This window comes from Erpetoichthys calabaricus, chromosome 16 (assembly GCF_900747795.2).
Source record: "Erpetoichthys calabaricus chromosome 16, fErpCal1.3, whole genome shotgun sequence".
Classification (NCBI taxonomy): domain Eukaryota; kingdom Metazoa; phylum Chordata; class Cladistia; order Polypteriformes; family Polypteridae; genus Erpetoichthys; species Erpetoichthys calabaricus.
In genome coordinates, this window is record NC_041409.2 from 87,898,685 (window position 1) to 87,923,914 (window position 25,230).

Below are 25,230 nucleotides of genomic sequence, written 5' to 3' on the forward strand. Positions count from 1 at the left end.
TATATGTAGGTTTTAAAGTAAGCCCGATTTAAAGTGTGACGAAAAACATGACATAAAAACATGACATAAAATAGTTGCACAAAATCATTGCACTTTTAGGCTTAGGATTTTATATATATATATATATATATATATATATATAGAGAGAGAGAGAGAGAGAGTAGATATTGTATACTAGTCACGTTACCTCTCAAAGACAGGTAATAGAATAAATGTAAAATATTTGATATCTCTTAACCTATGTGTACCTTCTGGTCCTTTCCTGTCCTTTGTTGAGTTTGTTCCTGCAAAGCCTGCCTGTCACATTGTGTCATTTTGAGGCACAATGAGGTTAGTTATTCCTTTATTTAGAACAAAGTGCAGATGATTGTAAGGACATTACCAAAGTTGTGCGACCACACACCCATTATTATGTACTTAATACATACACGCAGGCTTCATCTCCCCCAAAGAATATGTGGTATCATATTGACTGATGAAATCATAAATAAATTACAAAATGGTAAAAAAAAGAATAATAAAGAAACTCAGAGAAACAAAATATTAACATAACAGGTGGAAACTAACTGTAAACAGAATGCCAGCATTTCACAGAAAACACCTACAGATGTACCCACACACACTCACAGTGGACACATTTAGAGTAGCCAGTTAAACTATCATGTGGGCACAAGGAAAAATGTGCCAACTTCACACAGTGACCAGGCTGGGGATTGGAACCCAGGACTCTGATGCTGTGAGGCAGCCGTGTTAACCACTGTGCCACCGTAGTACATTCACAAAGTTCATCTGATTCAGATGCTATAGGATACAGTTTCAGCATTACTTCTGTTACAAGTGTGGCATAGTGGTTAAGTCACTGGACTTTTAACCCTGAGATTGTGAGTTTAAGTTCTGCAACTGATGCTGTGTTACCACAAGCAAGTCACTTCACCTGACTGTGCCACATTTGGAAAAATGCAAGAAATGTAGCCGATTGTATCTCAGATATTGTAAGTCACCTCAGATTAAAGACTCAGCCAAATAAGTAAATGTAAATATAAGAAACAAAGGTTAAACATTGTTCCAAAGGTTGGAACACAAGTTATTGAAGTCCAAAGCATAACATGTTATTTCTTTGTCGTTAGAGGTCACCAACTCAGAATATAAGTCAATGCAAGTCAAGTCAAGTGGCTTTATTGTCGTACCATCCACACAGAGCATTGTAGCATACAGTGGCATGAAATGACTGTCGATCAAAATATACATAAACACAGGACAAGTGCAAGATCTGTACTATACTATAATAATAGATATATGTATAATTAAAATAAATAAGTGAATAGTCTTCTTCTTCTTCATCTTTTGGCTGCTCCCATTAGGGGTCACCACAATGGATCATCTTTTTCCATATTTTCCTGTCCCCTGCATCTTGCTCTGTGACACCCATCACCTGCATGTCCTTTCTTAACACAGCCATAAACCTCCTGTTAGGCCTTTGTCTTTTCCTCTTGCCTAGCAGCTCTATCCTTGGCATCCTTTTCTCAATATATACCCAGCATCTCTCCCCTGCCATGTCCTGTCTCGCCTCTCCGATTTTTGTCTCCAAACCGTCCAATCAGAGCTGACCCTCTAATTTACTTGTTCCTAATCTTCCTAATCCTGTCCATCCTTGTCAGACCAATGGAACCTTCTTTAACATCTTGCATCTTTAACTCTAAAACCTCCAGCTCTGTCTCCTCTTTTTTTTTTGTCAGTACCACCATCTCTAACCCATGTAACATAGCTGGTCTCGCTACTGTCCTGTAGACCTTCCCTTTCACTCTTGCTGATATCCATCAGTCACAAATCACTCCTGACACTTTTCTTCACCCATTCCACCCTGCCTTCACCTCTCTTCTTCACCTCTCTTCCACAATCCCCATTACTCTGTACTGTTGATCCCAAGTATTTAATCTTATCCACCTTCGCCAACTCTACTCTCTGCATCCTCACCAATCCACTGACCTCAATCTCATTTACACACATGTATTCTCTCTTGTTCCTACTTCATTCCTCTCCTCTCTAGAGCATATCTCCACCTCTCCAGGGTCTCCTCAACCTGCTCCCTACTCTCACTACAGATCACAATGTCATCAGCAAACGTCATAGTCCATGGAGACTCCTGTCTAATCTCGTCTGTCAACCTGTCCATCACCATTGCAAATAAGAAAGGGCTCAGAGCCGATCCCTGATGTAATCCCAACTCCACCTTGAATGTGTCCGTCACGCCTACCGCAGACCTCACCACTGTCACACTTCCATCGTGCATAACCTGTAGCACTCTTACATACTTCTCTGCCATTCCCGACTTCCTCATACAGTACCACAACTCCTTTCGAGGCACCCTGTCATATGCTTTCTCCAGGTCCACAAAGACACAATGCAACTCCTTCTGGCCTTCTCCATACTTCTTAATCAACACCCTCAGAGCAAACATCGCATCTGTGGTGCTCTTTCCCAACAAGAAACCACACAGCTGCTCACTAATCATCACCTCACTTCTTAACCGAGCTTCCACTACTCTTTCCCATAACTTCATGCTGTGGCTCATCAATTATATCCCCCTGTAGTTACTGCAGTACTGCACATCCCCCTTCTTCGTAAATATCAGCACCAGTACACTTCTTCTCCGCTCCTCAGGCATTATCTCACTTTCGAAGACTGCATTAAACAATCTGGTTAAAAACTCCACTGCCATCTCTCCTAAACACCTCCATGCTTCCACGGGTATGTCATCTGGACCAACAGCCTTATCATTCTTCATCCTCTTCATAGCTGTCCTTACTTTTTCCATGCTAATCAGTTGCATTTCCTGGTTCACTATCTCCACATCAAATGCATAGATAGTAATAAATAAGTAATAACAATAAAACTAATAATAATAGTACTGACAAGTGTAATAAATGTACTGCATATAAATTCTCTACAGGGGCAAATCTTAATTTCCCAAGTACCATTTTAAAAGCTCACAGCAGGATGCAGGCAGTGTGTGTAGTGGTTAAGGCTTTGGACTTCAAACCCTTAGGTTGGGGGTTCAAATCCCGCTACTGACACCAGTGTGTGACCGTGAGCAAGTCACTTGACCTGCCTGTGCTCCAATTGGAAAACCAAAAGAAATGTAAGCAATTCATAAAATGTTGTACAGTACGTCATTTTGGATAATGACGTTAGCCAAATAAGTAAATGTGAGGATGCAGATGGTATGGGGCGAATTCAAAAAGCTACTCCTTTTCACATTAGCTCACCAATCCAGGTCCTACTTCCATTTCTTTCTCAATCTAGTTTGTATCTTTTGTGAAAGATAAATGCAATTTCCCTAATCTAAAGAGTTTGAATCCAGTGGCACCCTGGTATAAATCTAGAAAGATATGTTACCAAAGTGTTGGAGGGCAGAAACAAATCTCCACGTCGTTCCTAGCTGGGGAAGTTAAGAATATTGGTTCCCATTTACATTTGAAGCTAAGCTGGTAGGAAGCCAGTCCTCGGTCACTCAGCAGTTTGGGCCCTCCATGTGGTCCCCAAATGCAATGAAAGGCACCCTGTTGCTCAGTGATGGAGGCTGCCTTCTGAAGCCAATCCCTTTGTACAGTAGTGGGCAGAAGTTTTGGCAGTGACACAAATGTTGTGTTTTGAGTGATCAGATGCATATTAATTCATTGCATAAAAAGTTAACTTTATCACAAAAAGCCATTTTCACTTCTTTTGGCCCTGGCACAAAATGATCAGCTAAAAGTGTCCAGGAGGTGCCAGGACTGTCTCCTCCTGAGGAGTCAGCTACAGAATCGTGTTGTCACCCATGCAGAGCGCGCTCAGTCTTGGCAGCAGGTGGGTGTGAGTGAGGCAAAGACTTTTGGACAACGGCCTTGTGTCAAGAACGGCAGCAAAGAAGCCACTGCTTTCCAAGAAAAACATCAAGGACAGACTGAAATTCTGCAGGAAGTACGAGGATTGGACAGCAGAAGACTGGTGCAAAGTTATTTTTTTGGATGAATCCTCCTTCCAACCGTTTGGGACATCTGGAAAATCGAATGTCCGGTGAAGGAAAAGGTGAACGCTACCATGAGTCCTGTGTCACTGTGCCAAAAGTGAAGCATCTTGAGACAATCCATTTGTAGGGTTTCTTTTCATCCATGGGAGTAGGCCCACTCACAGTTCTGCCCACGAACACTGCCAGAAATAAAGAATGATATCAAAATGTCCTCCAACAGCAATTCTCCCAACAATCCAGGCACAATTTGGTTATGATCTGTGTATTTTCCTGCATGATGGAGCACCATGTTACAAGGCAAAAGTGACAACAAAGTGGCTCAGAAATCATAACATTGAAAGTATGGACCTGTGGCCAGGAAACTTCCCAGATCTTAATCCAGTTGAGAACCTGTGGTCATTTCTCAAAAAGCAGGTGGACAAGCAGAAGCCCACAAATTGTGATCAAAAAATGCAAGAATGGATCACCATCAGTCAGGATTTGGCCCAGGAAGCTGATAAGCATGCCAGAGCGAAGTGCAAAAGTTATGAAGAAGGATCAAGACTGGAAATATTGACTTTTACATAAATTTGATGGATTTGCCAATGAAAGACATTGAAACTTGTGTGTTCTGTCTTGGTAGAGTTCTGTATGACTCTACTTTCCCCTTTTATATTATTAACTAGCCATCAAATGTATTGCTCCTGCAAGCGAACTGTGATTCTTAGCGCAATGAGAGAAGTCACAACATCAACCGGAATGTTCAAGCAAATTCTAGAGAAAAACCCGATCTAAATCCGTTAAGTAGTTCTCTCGTTCGTTAGCTAAACAGATGTAAGGTATGCTCCGAGACTGGTAAGTGAGTGAGGAGTGCACCGCCCCCCCTCCCTTCAGACCACTGCATCTCTTTCGGAGTCACACAAATAAATCGGTACCTCAATTGAACTGTGATACTTAGCATGATGAGAAGAGGTCACAAAATCGAGCAAATTACAGAAAAAAACCCAATCTAAATCTTGTGAAAAGCGGACAGAGAGACAGACGTTGGATTTTTTATATATATATATATATATATATATATATATATATATATATATATATATATATATATATATATATATATATATATATATATATATATATGATACTGATACTGTTATATACTGTATATATATATATATATATATATATATATAATATATAGATAGGTAGAGATATATATAGAGAGAGAGAGAGATGTGTAGCCTTTTTCAGAATGCCTCAAATCTCACAGGCTTACCTCTGTTTATAAAGTATTCTACCATATAACTTCTCCCCACCTTCCCTTCTACATTTATAACCTCAGTCAGTTAGGTGTAGTAAAAGACAAGTGGGAGTTAAGTTACACTTTAAATAATGTATTATTGATAATATTCATAAACAATAACAATACGCAAAGTACAACCATACAACCTGATAAATGCTGATGTGTAGTTTCAGGCGGCACACAGACTTATTTATTACTTAAAATGTCTCTAGTTAAGGCATCGTTTTTGCTCAGCTTTCTTCAGAAACAAGCCACATGCCTGTCTCAATATGGCGGCTGAGCTGCACTCTTCATTGTGTTGTCCTTTTCATAGAAGTGGTGTGAGAGATGCACCTTCATGATGATGGTGTAAGAGAGAGAGGGAGGGGTAAAGCAGGCAAATGTATAGATTCTCTGTCCAAACCCTATAGCCAATTGGGCGTTGTGGTACTTAATGGCGTCTGATTTAAAACCATACAGGCAACTGTAGACTAATAGAATTCTGGTGTGACACAATGGTTTCACTCCTGCCCTCAATACCGTTTGTTAAGGTGAAGCTTGCCAGCTTGGTAGTTGGCCTTCATGTGTGGGTTGACTGAGAGAGTCCTGCAGAGAATCACTAAATTGGTTTTAGGCATTTCCCCCCACCCTGTCATAAAATTACAAAGACATAATCCTTTCTTACATTGCTTTGTCTAAGTTACAAATAAAGACATACAAAATATTTATCAACTTATATAACAAAATTTCACACCACAACATTATTAACTGTTTATAATTGTTCTTCAATATACCATAGAAATATATAAAAAAAATCTTCTGAAAGTGCTGAAGCAGCAAAGTCTGCAAAACACAACATTTGTGTCACTACTGTACATAATTCTCTGGGATGTAGAGTCACCAGAGGCTACTAGAGGACGCTGCAGTGGGTTGTCATTGTAGGCAATGGGGCTTCCCCAGTGTTTAGCACCCCCAGTAGAGTTTAAAGCTACTTCATGGGTGAGGCTTAAAAAAATCTAGATTGGGGGATAGGAGAAGGAGGAAGGAGCCAGGGGTGCCTAAGTAGTGGTCTGGGTACCCTCGATCCAAGGAGGCAGGGAGGGTTTTGCTTGATTAAGAGTCCACCATTAAATTCATTATGCCAGTATGCATCTTTTAGAGCTTGTGTATATGCTTTTCTTAATAACTCAAACAAACTCCAAACTTAGTTAAACTATCTATTATGATGTCTGCTGATGGACATGGCACTTTGGCAGAATTCTGTGTGCCTGCGTCGTCCTTGTGAGGAAAGCAAGAAGAACGAATCCTAATGAGAAAGCCTTGAATCTGCGAAAAGGGACTATGGATGCATTTCAGTGTGCTGGCTGCAGGCCCAGTTTACACCCCGCAGGTGGCAAGCTGTTCGTAGACAGCCCGTGCTTTAAGGGAAAGTGAGATATTATGTAATTGATTAAGCTGTTCACATATTTTTTAAAATTATTACGGAACAGACATTTCCAACGATCAGTGTTACTTAAACTGCAAGAATGCATAAAGAAAATTGTATTAAGTCGTCAATTCTTAGGGGAGACTGTGCTAGGAATTTTAGACACAAGGCATGAACCATGCCTAGAAGAAGAAGACCTTGCATTTATATAGCGCTTTTAAAGATACTCAAAGGGCTTTATTTAGATAGTGGGGAAGGTGCTTTACCCACCACCAATGTGCAGCATCCACCTGGATGATACGAGGACAGCCATTTTGTGCCACTGCACACACCACGTATTAGTTATCAGGTGGTGAAGGGTTAAGAGAGGTAGCTAGCTAACAAGAGACAGGGGATTATTAGTGGGCCAGAATGACCAGGAAATTTAGCCAGGGTATCTGGAAAACACTCTACACTTTATGAAAGATGCTTTTATAACCAAAGCGATTTAGGACCTCAGTTGTACTTGTCATCCAAAAAATGGTGGAAATTTTTACAGCAGATTGTCCCCATCACTGCACTGAGATCCACATTCAGTCCACAGGGCATGCACCCCCTGCTGGCCTCACCGACACCTCTTCCAGCATTAACCACCATAGTCTCCCATGCTTAGCTTCAGGTGGATGACCCCTTCTGAAGTGCATGTGGTATAGCTGCTGGCAAATCAAGCCTGGTTAAGGTCACAGTCCTTTCACAAGCACACAGCAAACTGGAGCAGGTTAGAGTCGCCAGTCAGCCCAATCTGTATGTCTTTCAGATATGAGAAGAAATAGAAGTACAGAGAGAAAATCTACAAGAACTTGTGGAGGACATGGAAACTCCCAAACTCCATTAGATCAGGCTGGACTTAAACCAAAGAGATAAATACAGGGGGGTCTGGAACCTCCTAATTAACACTTATGTCCCCTTGAAAGCCTCAAAGTGAAAATTATGGAGGTGGGGTCTATGAATATAAATTTTAAAAACATGTTACCATTTTACAGATCACTCAGTACATTTCAGGGTATGCAAAGTTTCGACGACCGTGAGTAATGCAAGAGTTCAGATAACATGTTGGTGTGCCAGCGGGGCCACCCCATTTATTTGAAACAATAAGATGTGGCAAAAATGACAAGCATGCGATGGCGCAATAAGAAGCCAAAGCAATGTTCAGCTGTTGGCTGTGGATAAAGGTCTCTAAAGAGCAGTCAGGTTTTAAGGTTGGAGTTCCGTTGCCCAAGTGGCTCATCTCCCAAATGAGATGCCTCCTTCTGGGAGCGCCCTGCTGTTATAGCTTTTGGACCGGAATGGGCAGAGTCAGTTGCCCTAAGTGGGCATTTTCTCTGAACTGTGGGTGAAACAAGAGACAGAAGACTTGGCAATTGCACCCCCTGGTGTCCTGGGGTGGTAATGCTTACCTCTGACAAGTGACGAGTGTGACAAAGGAAATTGGCTTGAATAAGAATTTAGTAAAGGCCAGTAACCGACCGGCGAGTTGCTACATGCGGTTTTCATATGGTGTGGGTGTACAGACATAAAACATAACGTATTTTTGCCAGCATAAAGAGGCAATCTGCAGCAATGTCCAGTTCTCCTCACATAATCAGAGCACTTTACTGCATTTGTATTGCAATAAGGGCAACAAGCAAAAATTAAGCTGATTTGGTTATAAGCACAAGTCCTCTGTGATGCAAAGATGGTACAGGCAAACGTCATAGCTTGGTGGGCCTGGGTCAACCCGTGATACATTTATATTGAGGCAAGTGGCAGACATGATGTTGCTGTACATGGTGGCTGGCTTGTTGGTTATGTAACTGGCTGAACCCTTGGTGTTTCATATGCCCTGTACTATTCATTGTAACAGCAATCATGTCATAACATGTGCCAGGTTATAGTGGTTGCCCACTCAGACGCTGATGCCTTACGCCTTTCTCAGACTCCCAAAACACAGAGGAGAGATGCTATAATGTTGCATGTGATTTTGCACTCTCATGCTGCGTTTCATTTACCTTGGAAGCTAGGGATTGGTAAAACATTTGGAAAATCAATATGGACATGTCCAGAAAAACCTTTGTTATCCTTTGCTCCATCTCAATACATAGCAGTTGATAACAACGCATTACGGGGTATCCAAACACCTTAGCAAAACGTACACGGATAAAAGATGGACAGCACTGTGTATACAACTGATTTAATGAGACACATGTAGACAGTCGTGCTAATAAGCAGCATGATACTACAGCTTTCACTGAAGTTCATAGGGTACATCGCCATTTTGGATTGATGTCATCATTCAAAGCTGGACAAACTTGGACTTGACAGACCAGCCCAACTTGAGGGGGTGTACCAGTTCCAACTAGGAACTCGAAAATTAAAATGGAACACAATATCAGTTTTGGAGCACAGCCACACACTCTTGAATGCAGGTGGTGGGGTCTCGATGCATCAGGTGGGAGGCTGCTCTACCAGTCAATGAAGTTCTGCAGCATCGTGATTGCATATGTATGAGGTTGATTATCATGTTGCAAATATGGATGTTTCAGGGTGCCATTCAAAGTACGTTCAGTTATCTCACTGTGGAAAAACCTCATATGTCACATCTTTCAAGTTTTCGGCAAATTGATAAAATGATGTTGCCCTATAATTATCAATCTCTAGATTTCATTTTTCCTCAGCTTCGCTTACACAATATTGTTTTTTTGACAAATCAACAACACCTGCCATTTAAATCACGCAGTCACAGCATTTATATCACATGATCGTAATTCGATGTTTTCATTGGTAGTCGGTCTTTCCTCATTGGTCAGTGGAGTTGCTAGGTTTTTTCTTCCATCATGCTGTGACTGGAATGAAGACATTTTTGCCCATCACCACTATCCTTATAACATAGGAAAGGCCTAGTGGCTCCAAAAACTTAAAAAACTCAATTTTGAAAAACATGGCAGTTGCTAGGTTTTTCCGTTGCATGTGAGATGTGCATATTTACAAGGTGATTGTGATTTATAAAGGATAAATTACGTAGAAATGTGCATACCCCAAGTTTTATAAATCTATGTTCTTTTTTGGTTTACATATTTTCCTGGTTTTTTTTTGTATGCGTATTTTCATGCTGAAATACATGCAAAGTTTTATAAATGAGACCCTTAGTCTTTACTGGCTGAGAACAGAATAGAAAAATCTGGTGAGTGACTGAGTTGTGCCCGGTGTTACTCTTTCATTGTTCCCAATAAGAGGCACACTATACTTAAATGTATGACAGCTGTTTGAACAAACTGGAGATCAGTTAAGTGACTTGGTCAGGGTCGAATGGTGAGTCAAACTGGGAATATGAACTGGCAACCTTATGGTTTAGAGTCCAGTGCTTTGACGTGACTTGTATTTACAGGTCTGCTGTGAAGATTCTATGAAGGTGCTGGGTATTATTTTTTTGTCGATGAATAGGAATCCCCTTCCTTTTTTTTTTTTTTTTTTAAACCCCTATACTGTATTCACTTCAAATGTATCAAGGCGGACAAGAAAAATGTATAAATAAATACAAAAATTTAAAAAAAAACTTCAGAAATATGAAATGTATGTCATCAAGGAGAAGAAAGCTGGGCGTGTGTCATATGGTTGACATTAGGAAGCCACACTGCTGACCTTTTCTTTGGAACAGTAGACGCTTTGTTTCTGGATTTGAATTGATAAAAAGCTCAGTGATTCATACAGAGCAGAGATGTCACCGGCCTGCTTTACATTCCTGAGAGAGAGAGCACATTATGTGCCTGTGAGATATCATTCTAAAAATGTATTTTGAAAGGTGGGAGCTCTTTATTCTTTCTCTGATATCAAGCCAATGAATGGCAGGCAGCAGGTCCTTCCACACTGGTTTATTGCATGTTGTGGTCGGGTTGTAGAAGGACCAACCAGACCGTCCCCTTTATTCGTTCGGAAAAATAAAAAGGAAAAATAAAAAATGCTCAAATCGCTGCTCCCCGGTCTAGGGTTCCTCCTTCTCGGGACTTAATTCCGTGCTCCGCAGTACGGCTTACTTGGGTCTTCCAGCAAAAAGATGCCTCTCTTTAGGTTGCACATCCTTTATGGTGAAACACCCAGAAGGGGCGTGACTAAGTGCCCTTATTGGGCGGTCTCTCTGAGTTGTGAGGGAAGAACAGAAACAGGACAAAGCCAGCGTTCTCCATTTTTAACACCCAGACCTAACCAATTGTGGTTTAGTTTTAGGGTTAGTTTTTTTCACAATGGTAAATTTGAGCCAGCCCCTAGGGTATAGTTGTCCCTCACCCCAAATCCCTGTAAGACAAGGGATCTACTGCTCTCCCCACCCCAAGGTTTTGACCCTTCTTGTCCCTTCCAAGACTTAATGTTTTATTTATCTTTCCATTATACTTCCATTTTTGTTTAGTGGCTTGATTTGAGTCAGTAGGGCTAGGCCTGAGGCTAGTCCATCTGACCTCTGTTATGCTCTCAGGTTCTCTATTTGTCCTTCCATTTTGATGATCGTTCCATTATATTTGACCGTATGGCCTCTTTTGAAAATGAGTGGGGTTAACCCTGAGGCTGGGCTGTCTAGCCTCTACTATGCTATTAGTTTCCCTATTCGTCCTTCCATTATAATTTCTGTTTAGTTTTAGGATTAGGGTTAGATTTCACAGTATGACTGTCATGAGGACATTGTTGTCCAGTATGTTGATGGGAGAATTGTCATCCACACAGTAAACCAAATGCCTACAATACTGCTACGCGCTTTAGCTATTACAAAGAGTGTCTTAATATGAAAAAGGACCTTCATTCCAAAGCCAGACGCCATTTTTCATTATTTATGACTTAAATTAGTATTATGAAAAACTTCATAATCTTGCAGACGTTTTCATCATTTCCTAGTTATATATTTGTGGTGGACATGCGATGCTTACAAGGTCAGGATACACCAAATTTACAAGATCAGGGTACACCACAGCTTACATACACATGCAACAGGGAAGGTTAAGTCTCACCGTGGGTGCAGTGGGCCTGGACAACCTTGGGGTTTAAAGCCGAATACCTAAGCCACTACCACACTGTCAGCTCCTTGGGCACAGCTGAACATGGCACTAAGTGTACATATCCATGGCAATCCTGCAACGTTTTTTATTCATTTTCGTTCCAGCTGAGAAGGTGACGTCACTGGGCCAGGACTGGCATCGTCCCTGTCTGCGTTGTGAGCGTTGCAACAAGACATTGGCTCCGGGAAGTCATGCTGAGGTGAGAGTCAACACCTTTCTTACCACGTTTTCATTCTTGATGCCCCACATTCCTTTACAGGTGTAACATTGCTGTTGTCACGCAGTTCTAGAGACACATGGGGAATGAGAAAAAAGTGAAGGGGTCTGAATACTTTCTGTATTATACAATAATATATCCTGACTGCATTTTTATTTTTTGCCAAATGTGATATATAAATGAATTGAAAATACTCAATAACGGTGTGGGGACAAGCCCCATATAATTTAGTACAAAGAGAATTATAAAGTGATCAAAAATGAGGCATTTGACAACCGATTGTGGCAAACTTGGCGTTTTTATAGAAAAATGGAGGGAGGAAATAAGATAGGTGGTAAATGACAACAGCTGCGGGAGTATGGAAGAGACGTCATCAAAGAAGGGCCAGTGGTGATGTCATCTTGGTGCGCCCGGATTGACGTCTTCTTGGAGCGCCGGGATTGACGTCATCACAGGAGAGTCAGAAGCGAAGTTGCCGGTGGGAAGTGGAGATGGGAGTGATTCAGTATCGTTCTGAATAAACGAAAAAACAAAGTGGATTATTGTTTGTCTTCTTTGGTTCTGCTGATAGAGAAAGAGATGCATTAGTAACCACAATCGACCCCGTATCCCTTGTAGTATCGCTCACCTTTGGGTTTGATGGCTTCTTCCTAAGCGCTCGTGCGTGACACAAATCAGTTGGTGTGAGACAGTCCTGGTCGGCTGCACACTCCCTCGTTGCTTCCGGGAGCCTCTTGAACCTAGAACTACCGATAACATACCCATTTCTGATCCAGACACACATGGTCAGCACAGGGGTCGGTGCAAAGTGTCAGGTGCTTTTATTTATTATGCCGGCAGTATGGTGTAGTGGTTAAAACCCAAATCCCACCACTGACACTGTGTGACCATGTGCAAGTCACTTGACCTGTCTGAGCTACAATTGAAAAACCAAAAGAAATGGACCCAATTGTATCAGAAATGTTGTAAGTTACCTTGGATAAAGACGTCAGCCAAATAAGTAAATGTAACTTTACAAAAAACAGAACAAACAAACAGCGTCTCCAAGTGCAGTGCAGAAATCTTCAAATAGTAAATTTATCCATAAAATGATGTGAAACATCAAGGTTAAAATATTCAAGAAATAATCTAATAAACTCAAGGTTAACATACCGGCAGAATCCTCCACCTGCTCTGAGGTGTGAATGAGACAATTGACTGACCCACTTGCATTTGCACAAAGCACACAGTTTATTTAGCTTCCTTCGCTCCCCACAGGTACAGTCCCTTCTCTCTGCCAGTCCTTCCATCTCTACTCCTTCTCACAAGCTTTGTCCACTTCCTCCTGACTCAGGCCATTGAGTGGTGGTGACTGGCTGATTTTATAGGACACCCAGAAAGACTCCAGGTGCCCAACAACCTTCTTCCAGCAGCACTTCTGGGTATGGTGGAAGTGCTGCCAAATAGGGCCCTCCGGGCACCTCCTGGCAGTGGCCACATGCCCCAGCAGGGTTGAGCTTCCGTGCTCATAATCTGTGGCCCCGCTGAAAGCCAAAGGGGCTGCCTTCTGTCAGTCTGGGGGAGAAACTGTCCTGAAAATACTCTCTCCTCAAGTCCTTATATGGTTGGGGTGTCCCAGCTGGGTAAGGGCCCTGGCTGTCCGCCACAATATATATTAATAAAAGACCTGTGTGAATGTGTATGTGTATGTATAAAGCAATCTGCTCTGCTCACACTCAACCTCAGCCACTAGATGGCGCATGCATGTACTTTTACATTTTTTCACCACTTGCATGCACCTCACTTCTCACTACGAAAGACGTGTGTATGGAGCAGTCCACTCTGCTCACACTCAACCACAGCCACAGGAGTTTGTGTGAATTCTACAGAAGATGTAGAAGATTATATGAGTGTGACTTGCACTTGGTGAAGTGGTGCATGCATGCACTTTTCAATTTTTCCATCACTTGCACGCACATCACTTCTCATTCAGCCCAAGCAGACAAAGTCACCTGGGTGGTACATGCATGTTGTAAGTTCACACAACAAACATACGTTTACCTGAGACAGGTTCCAGCCTGTCCCGCTCACTTTGTGCCGCAGCTGCACTCAACTGCACGTTAATCTTGGACAAATTACGATCTATCCCGGCCCACTTAGCTGACGCCTGTGCAAGTTCAACAATATAGTAGAACTGGTAGGGAATCTTGGGGTTGTTTTTTGTCCCGAAGAACACAGCTAGTTTATTAAATCGCGCTTCAGCACGGACCTCTCATTACAGTTGGTGATCTCTTTAGTGTTTCGTAAGTTCTTGGCTAGTCATTTTTAGCAGCCTTGTGAGTTATACCAGTCACTGAAGAGACACTGGCATCGTGGCTGGTGAAGTAGTAAGTCTCTTTGATTTGTGCCAGCTGGGTGAGAACAGAGCAGATTCATTGGGGTTTCATGACGCACTTGGAAGGAAGAGTCCTTGCACTGTCACTTTGTCAGTCTAATACGTGGCTGCCAATTAGTAGTTGCAGAAGTGTGATCATTGTGTTAATTTGTTGTAGCCTACGTCTTTGGTAACAGGGAAAATTATATCCTTGCAGGCACAAAATGAAGCAATTCAGGATCCGCTGTTTGTAATTACAACTTGATTCTTATTGATTGCAGTTTCTTATCTTGCTTAAGCAGACGTCTAAATGAAATCGACTTGCTTGCTCTTCTACGACACAATTAGGATAAATCCCTCCTGCTGACACACGTACTGTAGGTGATTTAATTCTCTGGGTCTTCAAAAGTGGGCAAAATCTGTATGACTGCTTTGTTATGTCCACACAAATAGCCCTCTCCTCCAAATGGCCAGTCTTGTGGTTGCAACTCAAGGTACACAGCAAGCAGACATGATCAAGAGGCTTAGCTGGCGTTCAACCAGACATTAGCTTGGGCAAATCATGTGATTTAAGCAGTTTTGATCATGATATCGTGATATGATGGTCGATGCCAGACATGGTGGTTCCAGCAGCCCTCCTGGGATTTAAAAATGCTAGTTTAAAGAAACATCCAGTGATTGTCAGTTGTGTGGAGTATAGCACCTTGTTAATGGGACTGGTCCGTACCAATCAATAGTGGCGTGCACAGTGTGACGGATCTCAGAGAGGATGAGATCCTGCAGTTGAACGCCACACCAGGTTCCAATCCTGTCATCATTGGGACATTTACTGGGACAGCTTAGCTGTTAGCTAAACAAACAGGCTTGATGGACTGAATGGTCTCCTCTCGTTTGTCAAATTTCTTCTGTTCTGATCAGCACAACTAGACAGTTATAGATGGGAAAAGTGTGGCAGGGTCTGCTTAATGTTGATTTCAGCTGTAATAGGTGTCCTGACTCGGCAGGAAAACAGGATAACGAATTTTTGAGTAAACCGGGAGAAGCGGCCAAAAGGCAAAACAAAAGAAAATAATAATAAACTGTACTGACCGAAACACAAGTGAGAAGCAAAATCGAAGTTAAAAAAAAAAATCGCAATGAGTCAAAAGCCAGGCAAAACTAGAAGACTAAATACACAATAAATCAAAAGGAAGCAAGGATTTTTGATATTTTATGCTTGGTCATTGCTTAAGTTGAGGTTACAACCCTGGAGGCTCCACCCCTAGAAACAAGGGTCATGACCCTGACAACAGTACACAATATGGCTTCTCCCTAAGCAGGGGTGTCAAACTCTGGGCCTGGAGGGCCACAGTGGCTATAAATTTTCATTCTCACCCTTTTCCTAATCAGTGATCAGTTTTCACTGCTAATTAACTCCTTTTCCCTTCATTGTAATAGCCCTGTTTTTAAGGATTCAGTCCTCTGAATTGATTTAATTCTTCATTAAATGGCAGCCAAACAGAAATGAGACATGAAATAAGCCAACAGATGACCAGCTAAATTGGGGCTTCAAACTCCCAACAATTTCACTCCAACCAACATCTTAATGAGAAGCCAATTCCTACTGTTAATTAAACCCATTATTTAATTCCATGGCTTGTTGCTGCTCTCATTCTGTTGATTTTTCTCTTTTTTCTAAGAGCACTGGCAAAATGTTTTGGTGACCTGAGAGGTCAACCTTACTGAGATCTTCACCTTTCTTTATTTTCAGATATTGTGTGATGGGCACAGGTGAGCTGGTCATGTGGTGGCTTGTTTTGCTTCTCATTACTGTTTGGCTGCTAATTAAGGATAAAGGAACAACTAAAGGGGCCCGAGTCAAGTTAATTAAAATTAAGGCAAAGAAGTTAATTAGCAGCAAAAACTGGTCACTAATTAAGCAGATGGTTAGAATGAAAACATGCAGCCCTTCAGGACTGGAGTTCAACACCCATGTCTTAAAGGCAAAGCCTCAATTTCCGGCCTAAATCATAACAATAAGTAAATGGTATGATCATCGACTTTTGGCGTAAACCGCATGAATCCACAAATCTGTCCTGCTTTGTGTCGTAAGGTGGTGGTGGTGTTGAGAAGGTTGTTGTGGCACACATTAGGCTCTTAATATCTACTGAGTAGCATTATAATGTTACAGCATACATCACCGTTGTTGGTGATGTGAAATTGATCAGACTCGACACACTTAAAAAGGTTTGGGGCAGCCACCCGTATATTATCCCTGGCTGCAATGGGTTGAATTCTGACAAGTTTCTTGGTTGGAGTCCTGAAATGAACCGATGGTGGTTTTTTAAATAGTCAGACCGGAAGTGACGTCCTTCTGACGTCAATCGTGGCGCCAGAACCAGAAGTGACGTCATCCTAGGTGCAGGAACTGGAAGTGACGTCTTCAAGGTTGAGTCAGACAAGTTTTCCCGTGTTTAGTCTGCAGAGATAACAGGAGATTTAGTGCACCCCACCACCCCCTGGCCTGGCATGGAATTACCTTCACTTGGTGCATACAATGTCCTCCTACTTGCACATGCGTGAAAGTGACCACATGTACCCCTTTATGGCCACAGTCTCCCACTTTTTCAAGTGGATAATTCAAAGCCTTGTTCATTCTAAGACAACATGCATGACGCTAACTCGAAAATAAACTTTTTAAACATCTTGATATTTGTCTGATGTGTTTTAAATGGCAAGTCTCTGGGGAGAGTTTTAAGAGGAGTATTCTCTGTGATGACAAAAGCAAATGCATGAATGTGGATCGCTGCGTTGGCTGGACAGCCCATTCCTGTCCAGTGGGTCTGTGATGGGTTTTTCAGTCCCACTAATCCCCTTATTGGAAAAATAAAGGGTTTCATTGTAACCTTCAAGTCATTGAAACTGAGCTGAAAGGTCTGGCTGCTTGCTACTGAGAACATTTGTTTCAAGATATAAAGAATGTGGAGAAAGGGAAAATTTTGAAAAACGTTAAGTTTAAGTGAAGTTAAAGCTGATGAGCCCCTTGGGGTTGCTTTTGGAAATTTGGAAAAGTTAATTACTTTGCTAGCGATCCCACAGCAGGGTCCAGGCTTTGAATCCTGGCCCACTTACCACTGTCTGTGTTCATGTGAGGTTTTTTTTCCGGAGGCTCCAGTTTCCTCCCAAATTTTAAAGGCATGCAGGTTAGGTTGATTGGAGACTCAAAATCAGTCAGTTATAATATAAAGTTGATGCCATTCATGAGTCTGTGTGCCCAGTAATGGATAGATTTCTTATTCAGGATTGGTTCTTTTAATTGTTTTCAGTATTTCCAGTACAGTCGCCAGCCCTACACATCAACAGTGAAAAAGAAAGATCTGAAATTGCCGTGGATGAAATGTTCATCCGCCTACACAGCTTTACATGAGGGCTTAAGGCTAAACTCTTTGGCGTTGACAGAGTGGGCTGCTGGAAAATTTCAGAAATTTATTCACAAGTGTCCTGTGATTTTTGACTTCTGTTTTAACAAAACAGGACATCACTAAATAATCAAACTGACAACTGGGGCTGCTGCTTATGTAGTGTTTTCAAGAAAAAAATGTATTAAGAATTGTTAAAAATTTGAGTGAAGATTTGCTTTAAAGAAGATAACATATGATGCATATTATCTCCTTTGTGTATGGTTTGAAACACTTGGGGCATCAGTGGAAATTACAAGGAAATGCATTTAGGACTGAAGCCAGGGAGCGCTTCTTTACGCAAAGAGTTGTGGGACTCTGGAGCAAACTACCAAGAAAATGGAGCTGAAACAGAAACCTTGGCAGCCTTTAAGAAGAATCTGGAGGAGATATCGGGATAGCATAGCTATTAGCTAAACAAATGGGCTTGATGGACTGAATGGTCTCCTCTTATTTGTCAAATTTCTTATTTTGTAAACCACTTTGAATAAATAAATAAGTAAATATGAAAGGTACCATATTACATAGATAGAAAGGGCACTCTGATTGGGGGGGTAGATGGTGTAAGACATCTGATCTGACTAGAACATTGGTCCTTGGTTTATAAACCAGGGCCAGACACTCTTAATGTCAGCTAGAAAGTCTTATTTTCCACGAATGGGCCCCTCTTCAGAGTGCGGCCTTCCGCACCTCATCTGGATAGCCGATCAAAGACAAAGTAACACTCAGAGACATCTCTTACAGGCTCCATCTGGACCCCCAAGTTTAGACAAAGAACCATAATTCAACGAATGGCAACCTTGATGGACAGAACTTTGCACCAGTTGCCAACCTAAAGGACGGGCTTATGTGCATCCAAGAAACCAATGGCAAGGAATCCATACCTGCTTTTAAAAAACCCTTCCACACCCCAACTTGTGGCTTCTTCTGTCAGATCACTGCTCTCAACCTGCACGTTTACTTTGGTTGTCCATAGCCAGACCCCATAGCTTATAGGGTGTGGTCATAAAAAAAGGTTAAAGCAATCCCTTCACCTCCAAAGGGTAACCAGTGCTGGACTTGAAAAATGGAAGACCATCAGTAAAAAGTTTGATTGAGGCGTGTCATTAGTCCAAACTTTGCTAAAATGTTTGATTAGGTGTTTTGATATACTTTACTAATCCCCGAGAGGAAACTGTCTTTTCACATGACCTTTTGGAGGTCTGAGTGCAGGGTTGTATAATGTCCCTGGAGCACATTTCAGGTTGAGGGTCTTGCTCAAGTACCCATCAGAGTAGGATCCCTTCTGGCAGTTTAAGCCAACAACCTTTCAGATACCAGCGCAGCCACAGAGCTGCCTCTCCGCCCTGGCAGGTGCCCAAGCAATGGAAGACCATATATAAAGCACAAACTTGTCTTGCTGAAAACAATAACTGACTGATCACCAGTTGACCAGAAGACATAGCAAAAGTACTGACATGGTGTGTTTGAAGCTGCAAAAGGGACTCCACACACAACCAAAAGGTGCAACCAAGGCAAGGAAGGAGATGAGGCCCTAATACAAAGAACAGCACGCTGAAGAACCTTCCATGTGTCTGGAGAAAGCTTGCCAAGAAAGGAACAAAGCATTGCCTGCACCAGACCACAACTACACCTGCTTTGATTCTAAGAACTATTAATTGGAATTTAAGTTAGGATAAAACTTGCTGATAAATTATGGTATTGGCCCCACTATGACTGAAAGGTAATAACCTTGTGAAGGATAAGACCGAGCTGTTACACATTTCTTTCCAAATCCATCAGGCAAGCTCAAAGCGTCATCTCACACATACACAAACACATTCACAAAGGAACTGAGTGGGAGGTAAAGCAGTGTAAATGAGTTGTGAGCAAATGAACACCATAGTGCAGGAAATAGAAGCTTCATAACTGGCTAAAGAACCTATCCATCTTAACCACTTGAATTGATAGATCAGAATTCATAAGTTATGTGCCTTTTTCAAGAGATAGGATTCATAAGTAACTCTGCTTTTTCTATAGGAGAGAAATGATTCAACTAATTTAAGGTGATGTTTGAGATTGTCCTGTGTCTAATATATCTATACACACACAAGTGCATACATATATCAATATACAGTGATCCCTCGCTATATCGCGCTTCGCCTTTCGCGGCTTCACTCTCGCAGATTTTATATGTAAGCCTATTTAAATATATATTGCGGATTTTTTGCTGGTTCGCGGATTTCTGAGGACAATGGGTCTTTTAATTTCTGGTACACACTTCCTCCGTTGGTTTGCCCAGTTGATTTCATACAAGGGACGCTATTGGCAGATGGCTGAGAAGCTACCCAACTTACATTCTCTCTCTCTCTCTTGCGCTGACTTTCTCTGATCCTGACGTAGGGGGGGCTGTTCGCACATCTAGACGATACGGACGCTCGTCTAAAAATGCTGAAAGATTATCTTCACGTTGCTACCTTCTGTGTGCAGCTGCTTCGTGAAGCGACATGCTGCACGGTGCTTCGCATACTTAAAAGCCAAACAGCCCTATTGATTTGTTTGCTTTCCTCTCTGTCTCCTTTGAAGAGGAAGATATGTTTGCATTCTTTTAATTGTGAGACAGAACTGTCATCTCGGTCTTGTCATGGAGCACAGTTTAAACTTTTGAAAAAGAGACAAATGTTTGTTTGCAGTGTTTGAATAACGTTCCTGTCTCTCTACAACCTCCTGTGTTTCTGCGCAAATCTGTGACCCAAGCATGACAATATAAAAATAACCATATAAACATATGGTTTCTACTTCGCGGATTTTCTTATTTCGCGGGTGGCTCTGGAACGCAACCCCCGCGATGGAGGAGGGATTACTGTATACTTGGAAAAATCCATTTTCTATTATCCTTATGTAAGAAATAAATTGTATTATTTTGTTTATTGCAATAAGTGTGTTTGGGTTTTTTGTGAAACTAAATCTATCACACTGAGCAGTGCACAACCGAGAATGTGAAAGTGTTTAATGTAGACTTTTGGCGATTTAGGCACCTCGTTCATAAATTGTACAGATCTCTTCATGTTTCTGGAGACCCAGCTGGAAAGTGAAATGGAGATCCCTCACTCGGCCAATCCCGTTGGCGGGCGTCTTGTTAATTGTTTTAATTATCAGCATTAATTAGGCAAAAGTTATCATTAATTAACTGAGTGCTCATTCAAACACTTTACCTACAATAGGGAATGCACTTACGTAGATAGACGTGGAACTATACTAAATCACGGTAAATTAAAGCACCTGATAAATAGATTATGTGAATAAATCTGTCAAGAAGTCATAAAGTGTTGTGGCACCTAGGTGAAGCCTGTGTAAGTGGGAGTTGAAATACTGTTGAAATAAACGCTCAGTAGTTGCAGAGATGTCTTGTTCAAACGAGAGTCTTATTAGGACTGACTTCAAGATGGTGACATAAGACAGAAGGAAGATGAGGTGCAAGGGGCGGGTCCAAGAAGCTGGAAGGCTGAAGTGACTTCATAGGTGGTTTGTCTGTCAGTCATTCATTCTGCAGAGGGAGGAAGAGACGTGGCATTAAGTGACAGTGACACCCTCTGTCTTGGAGTGTAATTACCAGTAGATCAGCCCTGACATTGCCTCCTATAGATAGTGTAAGTGCCAGAGAGGAAGGAGAGGCATCCTGGCCGGGATAAAAGAAGGATTCATGCCCGGCCAGTAGGCCATAATGGAAGGAGCAGGCGAACAGGCTCTCCGGGAGCAGATCATATCCCCCACATGACAGGTGGAAGTGTCCCTCCGTAGCTAAACCCGATCAAGACACCCGCAGGGTGGCATGTGTGTTGGATTCCGGAAAAGCAGCCCTGTTGGAGTCTATCGAGACCACCAGAGGGAGCTGATGGGGAAGGACTGCCCTGGTTTGCACACAACCTGGAAATGCTCTGAATGGCCTGGACAGGAGACTGGAAGCAGTAGCTGGTTCTGGACTAAAAGGAAGCCTGCTGCCTCAATTGAATTGAGTCAGAGTCAGGAAGCAGCAGGCAACACTCAGTGGGAGGTAAAGAGGAGGAAGAATAAATGTGGAATTTATTTGTATGGTTTATGTGGCTGATTAATGGAATATTGTGAAGAGGTGCTTGGTGTGAATAAATACCTTTTATTTTATTCATATAACATCTGGTGTTATACTGTGTCTTGTGTTTGGGGCTTTCTGGCACCCCATGGTGACTACAATACATAGATAGAGGTAGAGGTTGGCAGCATGCACTGATACAGCCCATTGCCACACCTGCCACATGACGAACCACCTCAGGATCCCAAGGACCAGAGTGTAGCCATACATCGGGTGACACCTGAGCACCACACTAGTTCAAATGGAATGGAACAGTGATAAATAGAATTTTATTGATCCAAGGGGGAAATTTGGCTTTTTACAGAAGCTCTTTAAATAAATACATGAATAGGTAGGGGAAATACATAAATATACATATATATTCTATGGTCTGAACACACACCTGAATGACTTTAAAGCAAGAAAATTAAAAAGAAAGAAACCTTGTGACTTGACAGTCCCAGACTCCGTCCCAATGAGTCGCTACACAGGCGTATTGCTGTTGGTATAAAGGAGCCTCCTTAGTGTTTCTTGACACACTTCTGCTAAATGATTTGTTGTCTGAAAGTCCTCAGTGTCAGAGGGAGGATGTGCAGCGTTGTTCATAATGGCACTTGGTTTAGTCTTCATTCTCTCCTCCTCCTCTCCTACCTCCAGGGGGTCCTGAATCCACCCCCTATCTGAGCCTGGGCCTCTCTTGAAGTGATGTTACCAGCCACAAGCTTAGAAAATTATGCCCATGTGTGAGAATGGATATAATTTTTTATATAAGATGTAAAATGCACTATATAAATGAACATACCTGAGTGGCACTATATGAGACTTAATTTACACTTTGGAATATATTTAGACAGAGAGAAAGAGAATTTTATGTGCGGTGCTATATTATATTGGAATGGCACACAATTTGTAAATTATTTTGGATTAAAGCACCTGGAAGAAAGATATTAAAGGTACAGGATAGACAGAAAATGTACTGTATTAGATACTGCACATGCTGTAGATAACTGGAAAGGACAGTGTGGCAGATGGAAAGGCACTATATTAGATCACTGTAAGTCTCAGTCAGAGCAGAGTTATGATTTGTATTCTGATTTCTTTCATAAAACTGTGTGCTTACCTTCTTTGTCTTTCTGTTAAAACAGCATGACGGAAAGCCTTATTGTCACAAGCCTTGCTACGCCGTCCTGTATGGACCAAAAGGTAGGCCTTCTTACACAGCATCTGGCTTTTTTTTTCCTTTTATCCTTTTCAATAATTATGATGTTTGTTCCCCCTTTTGCACTCCATATTCCCATAACCCCTCTACTCTCTCAAATAAAAGATTGGTTCCACATGTTTGTTTCTGTTGCTTTTCCAAAAAGGAAGTTTAATCCTATCTCCACTTTCTGCTTTCATACACTTCAATGAATCATATGCTTATTTTTTCCCTAAAACACTTCTACCAACTTGGCTAGAATGCAAATGGTGCTTTTTTTGAACAGTGGGAGAGTGCTGCCATTTGAACAGTCCCCACTAGATGGCAGACACAATGCATTATTTTTGTTATGCTTTTGTTTGTTTTTAAAGACATTTTGTAAAGCTCTGCCCTTACAAGACCCTGAATTGGATTAGGGGTCTTCAAAAATGGACGGCTGGATGTACTACTCGGGCCCCTCTCAAATCATCCATCCATCCATCCATTTTCCAACCTGCTGAATCCGAACACAGGGTCAGGGGGGTCTGCTGGAGCCAATCCCAGCCAACACAGGGCACAAGGCAGGGAACCAATCCTGGGCAGGGTGCCAACCCACCGCAGGACACACACAAACACACCCACACACCAAGCACACACTAGGGCCAATTTAGAATCGCCAGTCCACCTAACCTGCATGTCTTTGGACTGTGGGAGGAAACTGGAGCACCTGGCGGAAACCCACGCAGACACGGGGAGAACATGCAAACTCCAGCTTTTCAAAAAGATGGGGGATAAATTGACTTCAGTAATGTGATGTGAAAAAAAAGGCAGATTGTCACTTCAGCCTCAGTTATGAATGATAGGGAATTATGACATCTTCTTAATTGTCCCCATCTGTGCTCATCAAAATGATTTAACATTTTAGTATCTTTTTTTTAAATGTTAGGCAGCCATAGACATTCAGATCAAGACGAGCCAATGCATCGCTGATTGCTATGAAGACCTCAGATTTAGGCTGCATTTACAGGAAAAGCAAACCATATATTAAACTCACACAAAAGTTGCAATAACAAGTAGTTGAGCAAAGAAAGCCAGGAATGCACATCTAATTGACTGCAGTGAACATCCACACACACACGCCAGCACCAGCGCCTGTGCAAGTATGTCTGTAGCTAATTACTCTCTGAGCTCAGTTTGTGTCAGGGACTGTGGTTCCATTTCACATTTGATATGTGGGCACCTTCCCTAAACCGCATTATGATTCTGTTTGCCCCTTTAGGGGAATTATTTCCCAAACACTGATGTTAACATATTAATCTTGTCCATTGCCTCGCAGCAGAAATCCCCCTGACATGATAAAGTTGTCACATAATTATGAATCAGCGGTGGCTTATAATGTACTGTAGCGTCTCACTGGTGCTCGTTGGCTCTGAGTGCCGATGGATTTTTTTTTTTATTATTATTTGTTGTTGTTTACAGTGCTATCATAATGGCGGTGACGAAGCACATCAGCCTCACGGATGAGTTCCCAGCATGCATTAGTTGTCATCGTACAAATGAGCAGCTTTAGGGGAATCTAGAATAACGGCAAGTCTTCAATTAATTCCAACAAGTGGTGTGGCTGTAGACGATCCTTAAAAGAATAGCGTGCTACCCAAAAGAGTGATGTAAATTAGTGGGGGGCTGTTGTCTCTCAGCGCAGGTGAGCCTTGGCGCGGTGCTAATAAATTCATAATGACAGCAAACGGCACCTTTAGGATTAATGACAGCATGAGTACCATAAGATCAAAATGAACAGGTAGAGTGTTCTTGGGCTTTTAGTGTTGTATTGCACCAGTCCAATTGTAAGTATGCAAACGACAACAGTGAGGGGTACACGGGCTCATGACTGCTAAGATTTCTGAAACCCACCAAATGACACTGTTTTCGAAGTTTCAAAGCTTTAGATCTTTTTCCAGCATAATCGGAAAGAATCTTCACGGGGCTTCATCAATCCATCACTAGCCCCATATCTGTCTTTAATTAAGTGTCTTAATTGAGAATTAATTAGGTGTGTAAGTTTAGCACCAATTAATAGTATTAGATTTTGCCAAGGTATGGCCCACTGAAGTGACCACACACTGTAGATTGCCCCCAGTGCAAATTTCATAATTATGCATCTTGATGTGAAAGTGTTGATTAGTAAGATTAGGCATAGTGG

At 41.9% G+C, this 25,230-nt stretch overlaps 1 protein-coding gene across 1 annotated transcript in view; it reads left to right on the forward strand.

Moving 5' to 3' along the window:
- The window catches only part of crip2 (cysteine-rich protein 2), a 119,071-nt gene that overhangs the window by 89,714 nt on the left and 4,127 nt on the right, over positions 1 to 25,230 (forward strand). Inside the window, exons 6-7 of the mRNA XM_028821538.2 lie at positions 11,864 to 11,958; positions 22,999 to 23,056. Of these exons, the coding sequence (XP_028677371.1) occupies positions 11,864 to 11,958; positions 22,999 to 23,056 (153 nt within the window). The remainder of the gene's footprint in view (positions 1 to 11,863; positions 11,959 to 22,998; positions 23,057 to 25,230) is intronic.